The sequence below is a fragment of the Eublepharis macularius genome, chromosome 9 (assembly GCF_028583425.1).
Source record: "Eublepharis macularius isolate TG4126 chromosome 9, MPM_Emac_v1.0, whole genome shotgun sequence".
Classification (NCBI taxonomy): domain Eukaryota; kingdom Metazoa; phylum Chordata; class Lepidosauria; order Squamata; family Eublepharidae; genus Eublepharis; species Eublepharis macularius.
Genome location: NC_072798.1, coordinates 5,422,390 through 5,440,269, shown reverse-complemented (window position 1 = coordinate 5,440,269; position 17,880 = coordinate 5,422,390). Strand labels below are relative to the sequence as shown.

The following is a 17,880-nucleotide window of genomic DNA, read 5'->3' as shown; positions in this document are numbered from 1 at the left end:
TTTCCCATCACCTGCAACCTGATCTTTTTAACTTACAGAGGCCAGGGTTTAAAGTTGGGACAGACACTCTGTTACTGACCCATCCACAATACCCTAAGGAAGCTCAGCAACCAAGCCAGGAGTCTTGGAAGCCACCAGAAGCATCAGTTGGATGGAAGAAATGATGTCCCCTGATCAGGAAATGGCCCAGTCTTACAGTGAAATCCTAAGCAGTTTGGTGTAGCAGTCAGGAGCAGCAGGACTCTAATCTGGAGAGCCAGATTTTATTCCCCACTCCTCCACTTGAAGCCAGCTGCGTGACCTTGGGTCAGTCACAGCTCTTTCAGAGCTCTCTCAGCCCCAACCACCGCACAGGGCGATTGTTGTGGGGATAATAATAACACACTTTGTAAACCGCTCTGAGTGGGTGTTAAGTCATCCTGAAGGGCAGTGTATAAATGAAATGTTGTTGTTCTTGTTGTTATAAGCAGAGTTACTCCAGTCTAAGTCCATTGATTTCACCCATTCCTTTGAATCCTGCCTTTGTTCTGAGGCAGGATTCTACCCACGCTCCCTTGTTCACAGGACTCCATGTCCTCAAAGGGAAGCTCCACCAACCTCGCCTTCAGAATGCTGACGTGACCATGCTCCTGCGACACACTACATTTTCCCAAGCAGAAGAGGAGCAGCGCTTTCGAAAATGCATGCATTCCCCCTTCTCATAAGCCATGTAGGGACCGTGAACCTCTTCTGTGTGTCCCCCACCCCCCAGCAGCAGCAGTATGTGTTACGTCCAGTCAAGTCACCTCCAACCTATGGCAACCCTAAGAATGAAAGACCATGATATCCGCAAAACTCTCCTCCAGCACCACATTTGAAATGAAGCAGTATATGATTAAAATATTGCCATTGCATGGGAGGCAGGGTACTGGAGAAATGGGAAAGACCCACCCCCAGTGGCCCTGTCAAGTGCATTCCGATATTCGCCCTTGCACATCCATTGCAGAGATGCGCAACCAAGAAGGGGGGGCCTCCCTGCAGAGGAATGCTGCGGTGGGCCTGCCTGAGTCAGAGGCCAGTCTTTGCTGCCCAGTATGATGCTCCAAATGGAATTTGAGAGGACCAAAATGACAACAACAACATTCGATTTATATACCGCCCTTCAGGACAACTTAATGCCCACTCAGAGCGGTTTACAAAGTATGTTATTATTATCCCTGCAACAAAACACCCTGTGAGGTGGGTGGGGCTGAGAGCGCTCCAGAGAGCTGACCCAAGGTCACCCAGCTGGCTTCAAGTGGAGGAGTGGGGAATCAAACCCAGCTGTCCAGATTAGAGTCCTGCCGCTCTAAAGTGACTGACCCAAGGTCACCCAGCTGGCTTCAAGTGGAGGAGTGGGGAATCAAACTGCCTCTCCAGATTAGAGTCCTGCTGCTCTTAAGTGACTGACCCAAGGTCACCCAGCTGGCTTTAAGCGGAGGAGTGGGGAATCAAACCCGGCTCTCCAGACTAGAGTCTCGCGCTCTTAACCACTACAGCAAACTGGCTTTCGACTGCTCACCACGCAGTAGGGCTCATACTCCCATGGCTCCCTATGCAAATCAACAGGCTCCTGCTGATCCACTGCAGATCAATAAGGCTACCTACCTGAAACTCCACAGATCAACTCTCACAATCCAGACCCCAGTGCGCCAGTCAGAGAGCAGGTCCATCACATCGCTGCAGTTGTTGTGCATAATGCTCCAAATGACGTGGGAAAGCAATGTCCAAATTAGGATGGAGATGATATGCGAGATAACATCCTGCCTTTGATGCTCTCCTTTCTCAAATGATTAGATCATCTTTGAAACTTGGAATGCAGCGTTGCAAATGCTTATGTCTAGGGGGCACACGAGATAAAACAAACTCAGGAATACATCTTCAGACTGCAATATTGAGAAGGAAATGGTTGTATTTGTTAGACTGTGAAATAGACGCCCCAGAGAAGTCACAGCCGCGTCTCTGTTGTCATTTCAGACTTGAGTAGTCAAAGTATACTGGTGAATGTAGCCTAGCAAACAGGCCTTCGTTGACAAGGAAATGGAGGAAATAGCCCAATTGGTCTCTTCCATCTCAAATGACTACAATTTTCTGATATTGTTTTAACGGAGCACTATGAGGATCCTTTGGGTTTTCTACAGTACAAGCTTGAGGGTTATTTGTTGTTTAAGATGGTTTTTCATTTTCATCTCCAATTCAATTTTACATTGATATTTTTTTTTTGGTACAGCTCAAGGGTTGATAGTTTAGAAAATGGAAAAGCACATTGTTCCAGAGAGTTGCAAAAGCTGAAATGGAGATTTAGGCTCTGGTATCCTGCGGCATTTGAAAATCAGACTCTTCATTTTGCTTTTTGGCAGATAAAAACTTAACGGCTACAAAAGGGGTAAGAGAGATCTCTGAAAGCCAAGCTACAAGTGACGAATGACACTTGAACGGCAAGTGAACAGACTCACGTGTATTCTTCCCTGTTCACTTGCGCTCCACTTGATCACTACATGTGATCAAGTGGAGCACAAGTCGAGCACAAGTGAACAGGGAGGAATACACGTGAGTCTGTTCACTTGCCGTTCAAGTGTCATTCATCACTTGTAGCTTGGCCCTGAGTGAGCCGATTGTGCGAGCTTTGGGGCCCCAAAGAATTCTTCACCACCATGACTAATTTTCAGCAAAATTGCTTCTTAAAAGTCTCAGCTGTGTGATCTGTGGAGGCCCCGGGGTCCATGGTCTGGACACAAAACCCTGTCTGGGTATTAATAGTATTTGTAACGTGAATTGCAGTATTAAGGAATCAGGAGCCCACCTGTAGTGAATCCAGTCTGTGGCTTCCTAATGTCCCTGTTGCTGATTGTATTTAGGAGCATTGTTCAGTCTGATGAAAAGCTGGTGATCAGTGCTTCTTGGGCCAAAGACGATGACATCACCCGGCTCTTGAAGTCTCTTCCCAATTGGATCAACATGGCCCAGCCAAAGCAGCTGAGACCAAAGAGGGAGGAAGAAGAAGACTTTATAAGGTAAAGTTCTTCCTGAGGCCCTTTAAAATGCGGCTAAATGCAGTGTTGCCTTGCCTTAATTGGGTCTTAACTGACGGTGCTTGTACAACCTACGGATCCTTTGAACATATAGGACAAATTGCCTTGGGATGGCTTGTTACCAGGAAGTAGGATTGACCCGCAGAGTGTTCCCTTAGGACATTGTAGCTTACTTAATAACGAGCATTACTTTGGCCGATGAGTCAGGGCTTGACCGTCTGACCTCTTGATCAATTTTGCCAGCCTTCTTTGTCCAGACGGCAACCCACCCCCAGCCTCCAGGGACAGCCAGAAAAGGTTTTTCGTGAGCTACTGAGATGTTTTAGAAACCATTGCTAATAAATGAGAGGTCTGTTTCCACAACTTACCGGAATCCATTAGGAAAATGACATTAAGGAATTCTCCGCCTTCCCATGTAGTCTGGAGCCAGACCAGTATGGTGTTGAAATCGATCAAGTTCCTTCACATGCTAAAGGAAAAAGTGGGGCATGAATTAAAGATACATCCAGACGAATCTGATTTTTGAGTAAATGAGGGCCTGGCGAGCTGGCACACAACCAGCACATGCTCAGATCAGGCCACATGTGCCCTCCAGTACAAAAATTACAACCAACCAGTACAAAATTAACCAAAGAGGTCTTTTTATTGGCCCTGTTGTTAGGGTCTGTGGTGGAGAGTGCCCTCAAGCCATAGCTGACTTATGGCGACCCCTGGCAGGGTTTTCATGGCAAGAGACTAACAGAGTTTGTTCACCATTGCCTGCCTATGCCGCCCTGGTCTCCATTGCAAGTCTCCCATCCAATTACTTTCCAAGGCCAACCCTGCTTAGCTTCTGAGATCTGATGAGATCAGGCTTACCTGGGCTATCCAGGTCAGGGCATTGTTAGGCTCTACATTATTGTTGTTGTTGTTGTTGTTGTTCCTGTTTCATTCTTCTTGTTCCAGGACCGCCTTTGGCAAGGAGTCTGAAGTCCTGATTGGGAACCTGGGAGATAAACTGATTCCCCAGCAAGAGATCCTTCGTGATGTCAGTGACCTGAAGGCCTTGGCCAACATGCACGAAAGCTTGGAATGGCTCTCCAGCCGCACGAAGGCCGCTTTCTCCAACCTCCCAATGGCACAGAGTGAGTGGCCTCTAGAGAAAGAGGGGTAGGACTCGGAGGGAGTTAGTCTGGATGATCCTTTGACCAGCACAGTCAACATGTGCTCAGAGTCACAAATGCTTGGACAGGAAGTAGTAACTAAAAAGTGTCACATCCCCTGCTGTGCGATCTGCGGGAGACAGATGGATGGGGAACTGCTAGGGGATCCCATGGAGGGGGCAGAGAAGGTGTCCACGGAGAGTGAGCAGATGGGAATGAATCAGGAGGGGCTTTGCAAAGGCCCTAGATTTGAAGAAGCCCACCGTGTGAGACAGGATGCTGAACCAGATGGACCCTTGTTCCGCTCCAGCGTGGCTCTTCGTAACATTCTTATGAGATGAGATGTTGAGGAATGGCTTGAGAAACAGAAGGGGGAGATGGTTTTCGGTGACAGGACCAGGGCTTTTTTTCTGGGAAAAGAGGTGGCGGAACTTAAGACCGCACAATGACGTCACTTTGGGTCAGCTGGAACAAGGGGGGGATTTTTAAAGTTTAAATCGCCCTTGGCAAAAATGGTCACATGGCCAAGCGGCGCAGAGAGCATTCTAAACTCCCCTCTGTCTGGAGATCAGGGGGCGGGGCCACTGGCCATGTGACCATTTTTAAGAGGTGCCAGAACTCCGTTCCACCGCGTTCCTGCTGAAAAAAAGCCCTGGACAGGACTAGCACAGTAGGCAGACAGAGAGCCAGAAGGGGAGGGGGGCGATGAAGATGGCGGATGAACTGTTGTATTTATTTAAAGGAATTATATGCCATGACTCCCCTATACAATCAATGAATGCAAAAATATAAAACACAACAAAGTGAGATCATTCTGCTCGAAGAAATCAGTCTGCAGATAGGAGCAAGAGTTTAAAAGCCTTCTAAAAAAGAAAAATCCTTTACCCGGCTCTCTCCAGGAAGGGAGAGGCCGTTTCAGAGTTGGGGAGCCACTGCTGATCCCTCCTGGCCACACGTTACACCTGTGACAGTGATGCAGGACATGAAAGGGAATGAAGAGGAGAGATTGGGCTCTTTTTCTTCGGAGATTTCTAAGCAGAGGCTAGATGGCCATCAGACAGCAGTGCTGATTCTGTGAACCTACAATAGTGGGGTTTAGCCTCGTTGGATTCTGTGAACCTAGGCAGATCACGAGAGGGAAAGTAGGGAGGATTACATCAGTGTTTAGTTCTCACAGCCCCTTCTTACATGCCCAGGGTAAGGCCAATCTCCAGTTTTGGGTCAGGAAGCAGTTTCCCCCAGGCCAGTTTGGCTGAGGATCCTGGAGGTGTTTTGCCATCTTCTGAGCATGGAGCAGGGGTCACAGGGGGGTAGGGAAGGGAGATAGTTGTGAATTTCCTGCACTGTGCAAGGGGTTGGACTAGATGACTCTGGAGGTCCCTTCCAACCCTATGATTTTATGATTGGAAAGGAGGCCAGGCGATTCCTGTTTTCTCTTTTTTCAAGCATAGGCTTCTCTTTGAGGCTTATAAAATAGATAGCCTGGTTATCACTCAGTAGATTTTCTCCCCTCTTGCTGCCTTTGTGAACATTTTCAGAGAGGTTCCACATATTCCTGGGTAGAGACACGTTTGGGTAGAGCCCAAAGGAGAATTTTCTCTCGGATCTGGCCGAACCGAACATTCGGCGAGGGATACTGCATGCATTTCTGGTCACTATAAAACAAGAAGGACGTTGCGGTTCTGGAGAAAATACAGAAGAGGGCAACCAAGATGATTAAGGAGTTGGAGCACCTTTCCTATGAGGAATGGCTTATGAGTTTGGGACTTTTTAAAGTTGAGATAAGAGACAACTATGCACGGGATTTAATTTAATTTAATTTATTACATTTATATTCCGCCCTCCCCACATGAGCGGGTTCAGATAAAGAGTTTTTTCTCCCTCTCCCCAAATACTCGAATTCGATGGGAAGTAGATTTAAGACAGACAACAGGACAGACAAACGGAAATACTTCTTTAGTCAATGAGTGATTAAAATGTGGAATTTGCTGCCAGTGTTTGTAGCGATATGACAGAACCATGGGGGATAGGTCTATCAGCAGCTACTTGCCACGGTAACTCGAGGTAATTTCCCCATCCAGAGACAGTAAACCACTGAGACAATATTAGGGGAAGGCCTCAGTCTCTGTGCCCTGTTGTTGGCCCTCCGTAGTACCTGATTGGCCACTGTGTGAGACAAACAGTGCAATCCTATGGAGAGTTACTCCAGTCTAAGGCCATTGACTTAAATGGGCTTAGACCGGTGTAACTCTGCATAGGATTGCACTGAAAATGTGGGTCTAGATGGACTGCTGGTCTGATCTGGCAGGGCTCTTCTTATGTTCTTATGATATCGTCTTAATTGCCATTGTCCGCTGCCCGGGAGAATCCTCACCCTTTAAATCTTTCAGGCTTCTCTGGCTTTGTCAAGATTTGGGATTAAGACTTTTTGAAATATTTGAACAACATCCAGACTGGGATGGGTGACTTTATGGTTAGCCTGTCAAAGTCTCCCACCTCACCCCTGTACAGATAAAAATTCAATAATCTTTTTTCTGCATGTCTGCCACAATTATCACTCATTTAAAAGCAGCCCAGCTAATGGAGTGTTTTATCACACCCGGCACTCTCTGCCTTGTTCATTATTTAGTGTTTGCTAAGCTGATGGCACTTCCACAGCTCTCCCCTTATCTGCCCTTCTTCAGAATTGGATTTTTGTATTTTTCCAAACCAGTCAGATATGACACACTCATTTTTGTCTTCTCTCCCAACCCTTTTCAATGAATACAAACTTCTTTCCTAACAATAACCATTTAAGCACTGTTGTTGTGGCACATGAAAAAGGGCCAAGTAAGTTTTTATTCATTCATATATTTAACTTTTAGGTCTTTTGCTTCCCCACAGACAAAAATTAGTGGTATTTGAAAGGAAAAAAGCACCAGCCATCTGACTTGTACTTCAGTTGTGGCAGTGAAGCTTCTGGATTGGCTGACCAAGCTCAGTTGCTTAGGGAAGAAAAGCAGTTGAAGGTCCAGCTTCTGTGAGGGAAGGAGGAGTTGTTAGTTTATCTGGGAATAAAAGCTCACATAGAGCTATCTGAGGACTGGGATGGAGGTCTAAACTTTTCCAAAGTTAAGGAACAGAAAGCCCACGGTTAGGAAGAGCAAGGAAGGGTGCAAAGTTGGCAACAGACTGAGAAACCTGAATAAGGTGGAGAGGAGTCAGGGAATTTGGACAAGAAGGAGGTTATCAAAGTGGGGATTGTGAAGGAACTTCGTGGCACTTAAGGTCAGGAGGGTTGGCTGTATAGTAGAGAGGGGCAACAACTGCAAGGGAGGCCGATCAAGAGCAAGGAGTGAAAAGTCTGGAACCCAACAGGAGAATTCTGCCAACTGTGGCTTCTGCTGTCACTGAAGCACAAAGCAAGGTCCAAAAAGCAGGGGGGCAACAAGAAAGATATCCTGGGCCTCATATATTGATTGGAACTAAGCAGCCAATAATTCAGCAGTGGACTAACCAGAATGCCCACTCAAATATCAAAGATATATGCGTTTTTGAAATAAGAAAACAGGCCCTTCTATAGTCTGTGAAACTGGACGCTTTTTTCCACGGCACTGTTCACGGAACTAAGGAAGTCCACTTACAGGGCCGCTGACCATGGCCCTTTTCACACTGCTTACCTTCACTCGCAACTATGTGGAACATCGCGCTAAAACCGCGGAAGATCACGTTTTCTCCCACGAGATTTGCACGATGTCGCACAAAACTTGTGCGAGAAAACGCGATCTTCCGCGTTTTTAGCACGATGTTCCACGTCGTTGCGAGTGAAGGTAAGCAGTGTGAAAAGGGCCCATATATGGAAATCCCAGTTCCAGCTGTGATTTAAATTAGTGGCATTACCTTGTCTTCTGGAAAGCAAAACAGGCTGCTTATTGACAGAACATGGTAGTCTGGTGGAACCGGTTTCCCAAACGGAAGCACTCCGAAGGCCTTGCTGACCCTGTCTGTTCGGCTTCTGGTCTCACGGAAGATTTTCGGAAATGCTTGTTTTTTCCATTGACTAAAATCCATCTTACTTCAAGATGGATTGCATCAGCCCAAGGACACTTCAGGTTTCAAGAGGCAGGAGTACCGTGTTGTCAGGGCAGCATTAACAAGGACAAACCAGGTACCACTCTGAGCTCCTCAGAAAAAGAGCAGGATGAAAATGAAACAGGAAAGGGGCTGGTTCTACACGAGGGTGGGAAAAGCCACTCCTGCTGTCAAAGCAGCAGGGAGTGGGGTGGAGGTGCATGGGGGCAGCATCTGTATGCCCCGTCCCTGAGCTTCTAGCTGCTGGCACTGCCCGTCCCTACCCCCTTCTTTCTCAGCACATCGGCACAGAAGCACTGACCCAACAAGGACCTTGCCAGGCTCCCACTACCTGGTTATCTCCCCTTTCTCCAACAGCTGAGCTGCTCATCAGTTAAAATAAGGGACGGCCTTGTCAAAGGGCTAAAAGGGGAATGCGGAACTTAGCCCTGCCATTTTGAAGAGGGCACTGAGCCCTGCCCAGGTTGGCTCTGCCTGCAGATGCCATGCTGTTTCCCCTTTAAGTCAGAGCAAGGGAGGTTTGTCTTTGCTCTGGCTTAAAGAAGAAAGCTCCAGGAGTCCCACAAGTCATATGCAGAAATCCTAAATAAAAGCGAGGAGATGCTGTGTGTGTCCCCCCTCCCCCTCCAGGAGAATCCCCATGGGCAAGCAGACCGGAACGAACTTTTCTCTCTGAAGGGAACCCACCCCTCCACCCACCCCCTCATTTCTGTGTGAGCCGCTGTGCCGTACAGACCTCCTAGTTGGAAGCCCACCAGTGACTCGTGTGGGGGTACAAAGGACATCTGAGGTTAGGTAATTCTACCCTGTCTCTGTTTGGGAAGTGCTTGAATCTCCATTTTATTTATTTTATATTGATTGATTGATTCAATTTTTAGCCCGCCCTCTCCACGGATGGGCTGGGGAGGGGGGGGAAGGTTACAATAAAATGCTCAATAAAATTAAAAAACATATAAATACATTTAAAAATTCAGAAACATGAATACATAGAACAACATCTCAAAATGGCAGCCCCCTCCAATTTCCACAATCATAATGTAAACACAAGGGGGTGGGTGGGGCCACAGTTAATAATATTCTAGTGACTGTGTTTGGGGGGGGCAATGATTTCATTGCCCCCCTGGCCGGAATCCGGTAGGAAGGCTCCTAAAACGATGCAGAGACAAGGCAGAAATGCCCATTTTTCCCACCCATAGCACCAGCTAAAATTGGAAAGAACGAGGCACTGGAGAAGCAGCATGGTGAAGTGGTTAGAGGTATCAGACTCAGATCTGTGAGATGAATTTAAATCCGTACTCTGTTACAGAAGCTGGCTGGGTGATCTTGGGCCCGCCTCATGCACACCGCCCAACCTACCTTAACAGAGTTGTTGTCATCAGGCTAAAAAGGAGACCCATGTAAGCCATTTTGTATCCCCATTAGGGAGAACGATGGGGGTGCAAATGAACTAACTAACTAAATAAAATAGAGCGGTGAATCATGCAGAGATGCAAGGGGCAACCTCCTCCAGAGGCTGGGTGCTTTGGGATCATAGACGTCTTTATTTCTCACAGCACACGCAGTTCAGGAATTACTGCCTCCGTGCCTCTAAAGCAACGTGTAATGATTTCAAGTAAATGTATGCATGTATCTTTAAATGCTTGGCGTGAGATAGGTGAAGAGTGGGGGTGAGAGAGAGGGATATGATTGGTTGATGACTGAGAGTGGGCGGAGTGAATGCAGTTTGAGACGGAGGCCGATTCCAGACGACTAACCTGAAGGCGCTGCATGCCGCCATGTTCCGGATCGCGACGGGGAAAACGCGAAACATCGCGTTTTCCCGCGCGAGTTTGGCGCGACGTCGCGCCAAACTCACGCGAGAAAACGCGATATTTCACGTTTTCCCCGTCGTGATCCAGAACATGGCGGCATGCAGCACCTTCAGGTTAGTCGTCTGGAATCGGCCGGAGAGTGAAGAGAGAAGGGTTTTTCAGTCAGAAGAAAGCAGGCTAGCTGTGTGCTGCCTGAATATGTTGAAGTGTTTTATGAGGGAAATATAACCTGTGTAGAACCTGAACTGAGCATGTTTGTGAAAGGACACTCAGTCAGGGAAAGAGAGGCCAGCTGTGTGCTGCCTGAGGAGTCTTAAACATTTCTGTGAGAGAAATATTGAGTTGAAGAAAGAGGCTAACTGTGTGTGAAGCCTTAGAAGAGATCAGTGTGAATGAGGTTATAGGAAGTAACTTTAAGAACCGAGAACTACGTTTATGAAACCGATATGCTTCTTGACTAAATAAAAGTTCATTTTGTTTTGTTATATCCCAGAGTAGCTGTCATTGCTATATCCCATTCCTATCCTCAGGGCCACATAGAACCACGAAGGAGCCTGACGCTTGGGAACGTTACCAAAGGGAAAATTTAAATAAAATATTTTGGAATAATAGATTCCTGGTGGCAGCAAACTACCCAGAGGGTGTAAGGGGAAGATTAAAGGCAAAATCTACCCCAAAGAAAGTAAAGGTCATAACACAACGGTTTAAGATTAGCCTGTAATATTGTGTGATGTAACTTCGAACAGGCAGTTATTAAAAGTGTAAGGTGGCGGTGGAGGGAGGAGCTGAACGGTCGTCCCTCCCGAGAGAAATCACAAGAGGCAGGGCTGATGCAGTGCCCCAACATGCGTGTAGATAGGCACAATCCTGTATATACCCAAAGATTTATTGGGCCCGGCCTGACGGTTCATTATGTGGATTGCCTCTGGTGCTTCTTCCTCTTTCGGAAGGATCACAGGTGTTTGGGGCTAATCAACCTTGAACGTTTCTTGGCTGCAGAAGACAAAAACAAACCCCGGATTCTCCTGCTTCCCATCTTAGGGCATGCCCGTAGGCAGGGGCTGGGTGCGCAGCTTGGGCACAATTCACTCTAGGAAAACGAGGTCCTGACAATTTCGCAGAGGGAATTGTGTGCCTAAACCTCCCTGCTGAAGCTGATGGAGTGTAAAGGGGTATAATTTGAGGTCAGTTCGTTTCTTGTGCAGTTTTATTTTCTTCGGAATTTTGTCCTCCCTTTAGTTTTGTCGGGCAATGGCAAACCACCTCTGCTTCTCACTTGCCTTGAAAACCCCCTCAGTGGGGCTGCCGTAAGTCCGTTGCAACTTGACGCGTGCATATATCTGTCTATGTATGTATGTATGTATGTATGTATGTATGTATGTATGTCAGAGCCCCATGGCGCAGAGTGGTAAGCGGCAGTACTGCAGCCCAAGCTCTGCTCAAGACCTGAGTTCGATCCTGGAGGAAGCCGGGTTCAGGTAGCCAGCTCAAGGTTGGCTCAGCCTTCCATCCTTCCAAGATCGGTAAAATGAGCACCCAGTTTCCTGGGGGTAAAGTGTAGATGAGTGGGGAAGGCAATGGCAAACCACCCCGTAACAAAAAGTCTGCCAAGGAAACTCAGTGATGCGACATCCCCCCATGGGTCAGTAATGACTCGGTGCTTGCACAGGGGACTACCTTTACCTTTATGTGTGTGTGTTTGTGTGTGTGTGTGCGTTTGTGTTTCGGCAGAAGTGAAAAGTCAAGCGGCATCTACGGATAACATACAAGAATCACAGGAAAGGATCAGTACAGTGTTGTCAAGGGGATCTTGAATTCATGAAGATCTTTAAGAGCCAGAGCAGTTCATCAGATGGGGCGACTTGTGGGACAGGCCTCTCCTGAGACCGCTCAACTTCAGAATGCAGGTGCTGAGTTGTAGGTTTGTCTGGACGTGGTCAGAATCTTCTTGCAAAGTGAGGCTATGCTAGGCCTTGCTCCTCGATGTGCTAGCTTTTCATATGAAGGCTCTTGTCCTGAAGTGGTAAAGACCTAGGAGGTAGGCTTCTCCTTTAAAAAAATGGCACTAGGAAGCCATGGTAAATGAAGTAGATCGCCACTATGGCTCTCAGAGACTCCAGGTATAGCAGGCAAGCTCTTTTGTTACATTTGATACTGAGACGTGCATAGAAGGGAGGGTGAGGGGGAGCAGGGGGGTATCTTCTTTCGTTGTGCAGGAAATGGAACAGACAGCTCTTGCTTGGAGAGAAGAGAAGCAGCTGCTGTTTTGTCAGGAAGTTACCAGTGACAATGGTGTGTGGAGTTAGGAGGTGATGGGGAGCAGAGACAGGTGGGCAGCGAGGCCCTCAGAGAGGGACCGTATCCTTCCATCACCGCTTCAGACTTCTCAGGTCAACAACGAGCCAATCAGCAGTTGCCTTGTGCTCCCTGAGCAAACTGCCAGGTGAGTTGCAAGAGAGTCCTCAGAAGCTTGGAGAGCTCTCATCTGACAAGGCAAATCTCTGCGGAGACGGAGGAGTGGTGGCAGCAGGGAATTGCTGTCTGGAAGAGGGAGTTGCCTCCGGCCTTAGCTGTTGTTCGCCCGCTTGTCTCTCCCAGCATCAACTTTGCACCACAGCTGTGCAACTTGTGCTCCCCTCGGTTGGGCATTTCCAGTCAACCAGTTCCATGGACCCAGGTGCCTTGTACCTGGATCTCCCTGGGTGGGAAGCTGGAGTCATGAGCCCCCGCAGATGGGGCCAGAGGGAAACACAAAGCAAGGATAGTAGCCAGGGAGGCAAAGCTCAAGCCAGGCCCAAGCAACTTTTACAGCCCTGGCAAATCAGGGGGACACCAGCGGAGCACTTTGAGTAGTTGGAGTCCCTGGGAGGTACGGGCACACCGCAGCCCTGGGAGCCCTTTGAAGTGCAGCACTGTGTGGATCTACAGAGATCCAAAGGTTGCTGGTTTGAGCCCCAGCCATTGTGGGCACCTCAAAACAAGGTGCTGTGGGGCATCAGCCCGACGTCCAGACCTCCACAGAAACTGCAGATGAGTGAGGTTTAAAAAGAAATCTGCTTTTTGAGAATCTAAGCTCCCTAAATTGGATTTAAAATTTAGAAACTCATCATGCATTTTGAGGCACAGATTTCAAGACTAAATCCACACAGCTGAAGTGAGTAAAAGAAATCAGACGTGGCCTGTAAAAGGTCACTGACCGATCCCTGTGGGGACTTGATCCCCTCTTCCATGCATGTTCTGTTATGTAGTTCAGAAAGGCCACAGAATTGCACTCGCCATCCAGGACCCCCTTCTGGTGTCTCCCTTTTGGGGGGACCTCCTCTCTTTGCTCCTGGATATTTTTCCCCCTGGCAGTGCAGTTCTTTCCTCTCTCAGCCGCCCCTCGGTTAGAGAGGGAGGCTCCTCTTCAGCTGGCGGCTGCTGAATTCTTTAACCCTGGAACTTGCTTCCCGTCTTCATGCAATCAGGGCCTGATTATGTTGATTGCCCCTGAATTAATCAACGCCGATCATCCCAGGGATGTGTCATCTGCAGCCGGAGCACATCAGAGCCACAGGTTTTTTACGGAAGAGGTATTTGTGCTCTGACTCCTGTTTTCGCCCTGCTCATCTGTTTGTATTTTTCTTTTTGTGGAAGAACTTTTGTATCTGCTTTTCTGCACCTGCCGCTTAGATCTGCTTTGAAGGATGGGGGTGCAAGCAGTACAGGACTGCCACCCAAAAAGGCACAGTGGGCCAGAACAAAGACCTATCTAGTCCAACATCCTGTCTTCCCAGCAGCTGGCCAGATGTTTCCAGGAAGCCCACAATTTGCCCCAACCTGTTCTCCCCCTATATCAAGTTACTTGCCTCAAGCCATGACATCTTTGTTGCAGTGTGTGTTTCCACACCCATGGCATCTGTAGAAGGGGAGCCAGGGCGCAGAGGTGTATCATGTGACGCCATCACAATGCATGGTTCCAGCAGGGGAAGAAAACAGACTGACATTTTGGGTGCTAGCTCCATGTCATGTCTTCGTTCTCTCCAAACTCTGTGTTTGAGAAATGCAGGGCGCTTCCTGTAGTTCGGTCCTGGGCCTACTTGGGCACCGGAATATCTTTCTTTGCTCCTCAGTGGGCTCAGGAATTCCTTAACCCAAAGCTGGCATGACTACAGGATCTCTCTCACCCCTGGGCCATCTCATCAACATTTCCTTGTTTCATCTCCCAATATCTTAGAAGAATGATTATTTAAAACCAGGGCTCATTTTGAGGGGGAACGCACAGGAACGCAGTTCCGGTAGTTCTCCAGAGAGGTCACATGTCAGGTGGCCCTGCCCACCTTTTGGGGGCCATTTTGGGCCCGTTTCAGCCTGGATTTGGCCCCGAATGTCCAGGATTGGGCCTAAAACAGCCAGGATTGGTCCCAAAATAGCCAGGATCGGGCCTCTGATGGGTGGTGGATCACTCTCCCACTCAGCAGCAGCCCAGTTCTGACCATTTTGGGCCCCTTTTTGGCCATTTTCAGCCCCTTTTTGCCATTTTGGGCCCAATTTCGGCCCTGAATGGCCAGGATTGGGTCCAAAAAGCCAGGACAGGTGATGTCAGGGGGTTTGGCATATGCAAATCAGTTATGCTAATGACACATTTCTGGTGATGTCAAGGGGTGTGGCACATGCTAATGAGTTGTGTTAATGAGTTATGCTAATAAGTTCCTGCAGCTCTTTTTCTACAAAATGACCCATTTAAAACACTTTAAAGCCACCCAAATAGGGTCCCTGAGGCAGACCCAATGGAAGGAGCAGTCCCAGCTGACATTTTTGTAGCCCTGATTGTGTGGTGGGAGCACGCCTAGTCCCATGGCTGGTGGCCCCGCAGCTCTTTGCTTGGCGGCTGAGGATCAATGGAGGCATTCCCTGGCCCTGCAAGGTGGGCATTAGGCCCTATCATTGTGTCACAAAAGCTTTCTGGATGCACATTCCAGCTACCCCCCAGTGGGTGCCGAGGATAACATGGCTTGCAAAATCTCTGGTGAAAAAACCCTCTGCTAAATTCTGGAAGCCATTGGGACACATCCTCTGGATCCTTGCGAGCAGAGTTTGAGCCGGGAGCTGATAAAGCGAAGTGGTTAAGGGCTGAGCTGCCAATCAGAACCCTCTTGATGCATCTGACGAAGAGAGCGGCGGTTCTATGCTTTACTATGCTACTGTAAAGTCGGTTAGCCTTAAAGGTGCTACTGCACTCCTTACTATTTACTATTTACTACAGACTAACACGGCTAACTCCTCTGGATCTCTTGCTGGCCGTTACTCAAGGTTTTTCAGCTCTGAAAGAATTTGCTCGTGCTCTGAAGAAAGAGTAAAGGCTATAGCACGTATTGTGTTTGATTGTCCATAGAGAGCTGAAGCCAGGAAGAAATTTATTTTGCCTTCATTTTCTTTAATTCCAGAGTCTAGTCAGACAAATGAATCTCAGATGAGTTGGCTTCTTTCAGCTTTTGATTGTAATGTCACCTTTTGTACGGTGAAGTTTTTTGCAACCCTATACTGAGTGTGTTTCTGTTGTAGCCCATGTGGCTTTTAACAGCGTAATTAAAGTAAAGAACCTTCTTGGTTTAGATGCTGTCCCTGTCAGAAGCTTGCCAGGTGGCATTACACAAGCTGCCCTCCCTCAGTCCCAACCTTCCATCAGCAAGAAGGGCATGGTGTTGAACAACCTTTTAAGGGTGTTGTTACAATTATGCAAAGGGAAAGCATGGGACATACTTTGAACCAGGGCTTTTTTTCTGGGAAAAGAGGTGGTGGAACTCAGGACTGCACAATGATGTCACTTTGGGTCAGCTGGAACAAAGGGGGGAGTTTTTTAAAGTTTAAATTGCCCTCGGCAAAAATGGTCACATGACCAGTGGCTCCGCCCCGATCTCCAGACAGAGGGGAGTATAGATTGCCCTCCATGCCATAGCGGTGTGGAGGGCAATCTAAACTCCCCTCTGTCTGGAGATCGGGGGGTGGGGCCACCATCCAGTCATGTGACCATTTTCAAGAGGTGCCGGAACTCCGTTCCACCGTGTTCCGGCTGAAAAAAACCCTCTAGAGCATTATATAATTGCTAAGAATTATTATGAGGCCTGTCTTTCAATACAGGCCGTATCCTTCAGCAAACGAGCTATGCCTGAACCCAGGACCGTGTAGAATAAGAGCTTCAGCCAGTTCCTTCCTGTGTGGCTGTAAGCCTGTTTAGATCAGTGACTTCCATGGCAAATGTGGTTTTTTGGTTGTTTCATTGTGGCAGGACAGTGTTCAGTGGGTGACCCCTCACTAAAGAGAACCACCCGATTGTAGGACTGAAACAAACTTTAAATGGGTTCTGAAGCATTTGGGGAGTTTCCACAAGAGTTATAGATCCAGAGGGTTTAGCCGTGTTAGTCTGTAGTTGCAAAATAGTAAGGAGTCCAGTAGCGTCTTCAAGACGAACCAACTTTATTGTAGCATAAGCTTTCGAGAACCCCAGCTCTCTTTGTCAGATGCATTGTCGAAGAGAGCTGTGGTTCTCAAAAGCTTATGCTACAATAAAGTTGGTTCGTCTTAAAGGTGCAACGTAAACAATAGTGGAGCGAACTCCAAAGGAGACCCAATACAATATCACCACCACTGAAACAAATTGTGATGCTATTGTATCGAGTCTCCTTTGGAGCTCGCTTCACTATTGTTTGTCGTTCTAGTCTTAAAGGTGCTACTGGACACTTTACTGTTCCACAAGAATTGGATTTAGTTGCTGAGCAAAAGGAGGTGTCTTCTCCCACTTCATAGTTCTTGAACTCGTTTGTTCGTAGCCGAGGCGTCCAACCCCGCACACTCCCCCCAGCTGGAGTTTTGATTACGCCACCAACTGGGTCACACATTTATGTGACAGCCCTCTTCACGCAGGGCCGGGAAGCTGGCAGGAGGAAATAGAAAGTGGGACAGGGAGCAATTAGCGTAATCATAACCTCGAGCGAACGTGCTGATCCCAGCGCGCCCAGTCAGTCTCCAAGAGAGCAGCAGGCACGAGGCCTGGGAAGGAAGGGCATCAGCTCCACGCATCCAGGGAGGGGGAGCTGCTTTCCGGTTCTTTCTGTCTTAAATATTTGACGCTGAGGTTCCAGCGGGTGGAGGTGCTTGGCTGTTAATGATCCTAACATTGAACTGAGGCCGTGAGCAGGATGTGTCAGATGTCAGGAATTTCAGCAGCAAGCCAAACCGTGAAGAACAATATGGTTTGGTCACCCCCAAGAACCCCCATCCCCCTGTTTTGGAAGAAGAGCAGCCCTTGCAATCAGGTTGTACAGAATCAAGTAAGGCGAACTGGAGTGGGGAGTCAAAGAAGGGCAGTTGCCTCTGGACATGCTCAGGAGGAGAAGGGTGTGTTTCAGTTTCTTGCCTGGTGGGAGAGGTCTCTGTGGTGCCACTGTAGGCATCTTCATTCCCTGGGGGGATGTAGACTGCTCTTTCTTCAGCCTTAGGCTGAGGATCATGACAGAGGGGGCCTTGGCAAAGCACAAGGGGATTCCAAGATCTGGTTCTGCTGGTGTGAGTGAGGAACAGGCCCCCAAGATAACCAGTTTGATTCCCTTCTAGCCCCTTCTGCTGTTCTCATGCCAAAAAATAGGAGGCTTTCCTGTGGCTCCAGGCCAAACTTCATATTGCTGCAGCCTGTGCTACCTTGGTAATACTTGAGTTCATTATACATGGTATCTCATCGCACTCCACCTATCCTGCCCCACAACTGGCAACCCGTGAAGCACAGGAAAGGTGGGCACTTGTGACTTGTGATGCTGTCTTGTCCCTTGC

The 17,880-nt window shown here is 48.1% G+C and overlaps 1 protein-coding gene across 1 annotated transcript in view; it reads left to right on the top strand.

The window, feature by feature from the left end:
* EXOC4 (exocyst complex component 4) overlaps positions 1 to 17,880 on the top strand; it is a 504,959-nt gene that overhangs the window by 437,394 nt on the left and 49,685 nt on the right. The window contains exons 13-14 of the mRNA XM_054988676.1: positions 2,877 to 3,032; positions 3,996 to 4,174. Of these exons, the coding sequence (XP_054844651.1) occupies positions 2,877 to 3,032; positions 3,996 to 4,174 (335 nt within the window). The remainder of the gene's footprint in view (positions 1 to 2,876; positions 3,033 to 3,995; positions 4,175 to 17,880) is intronic.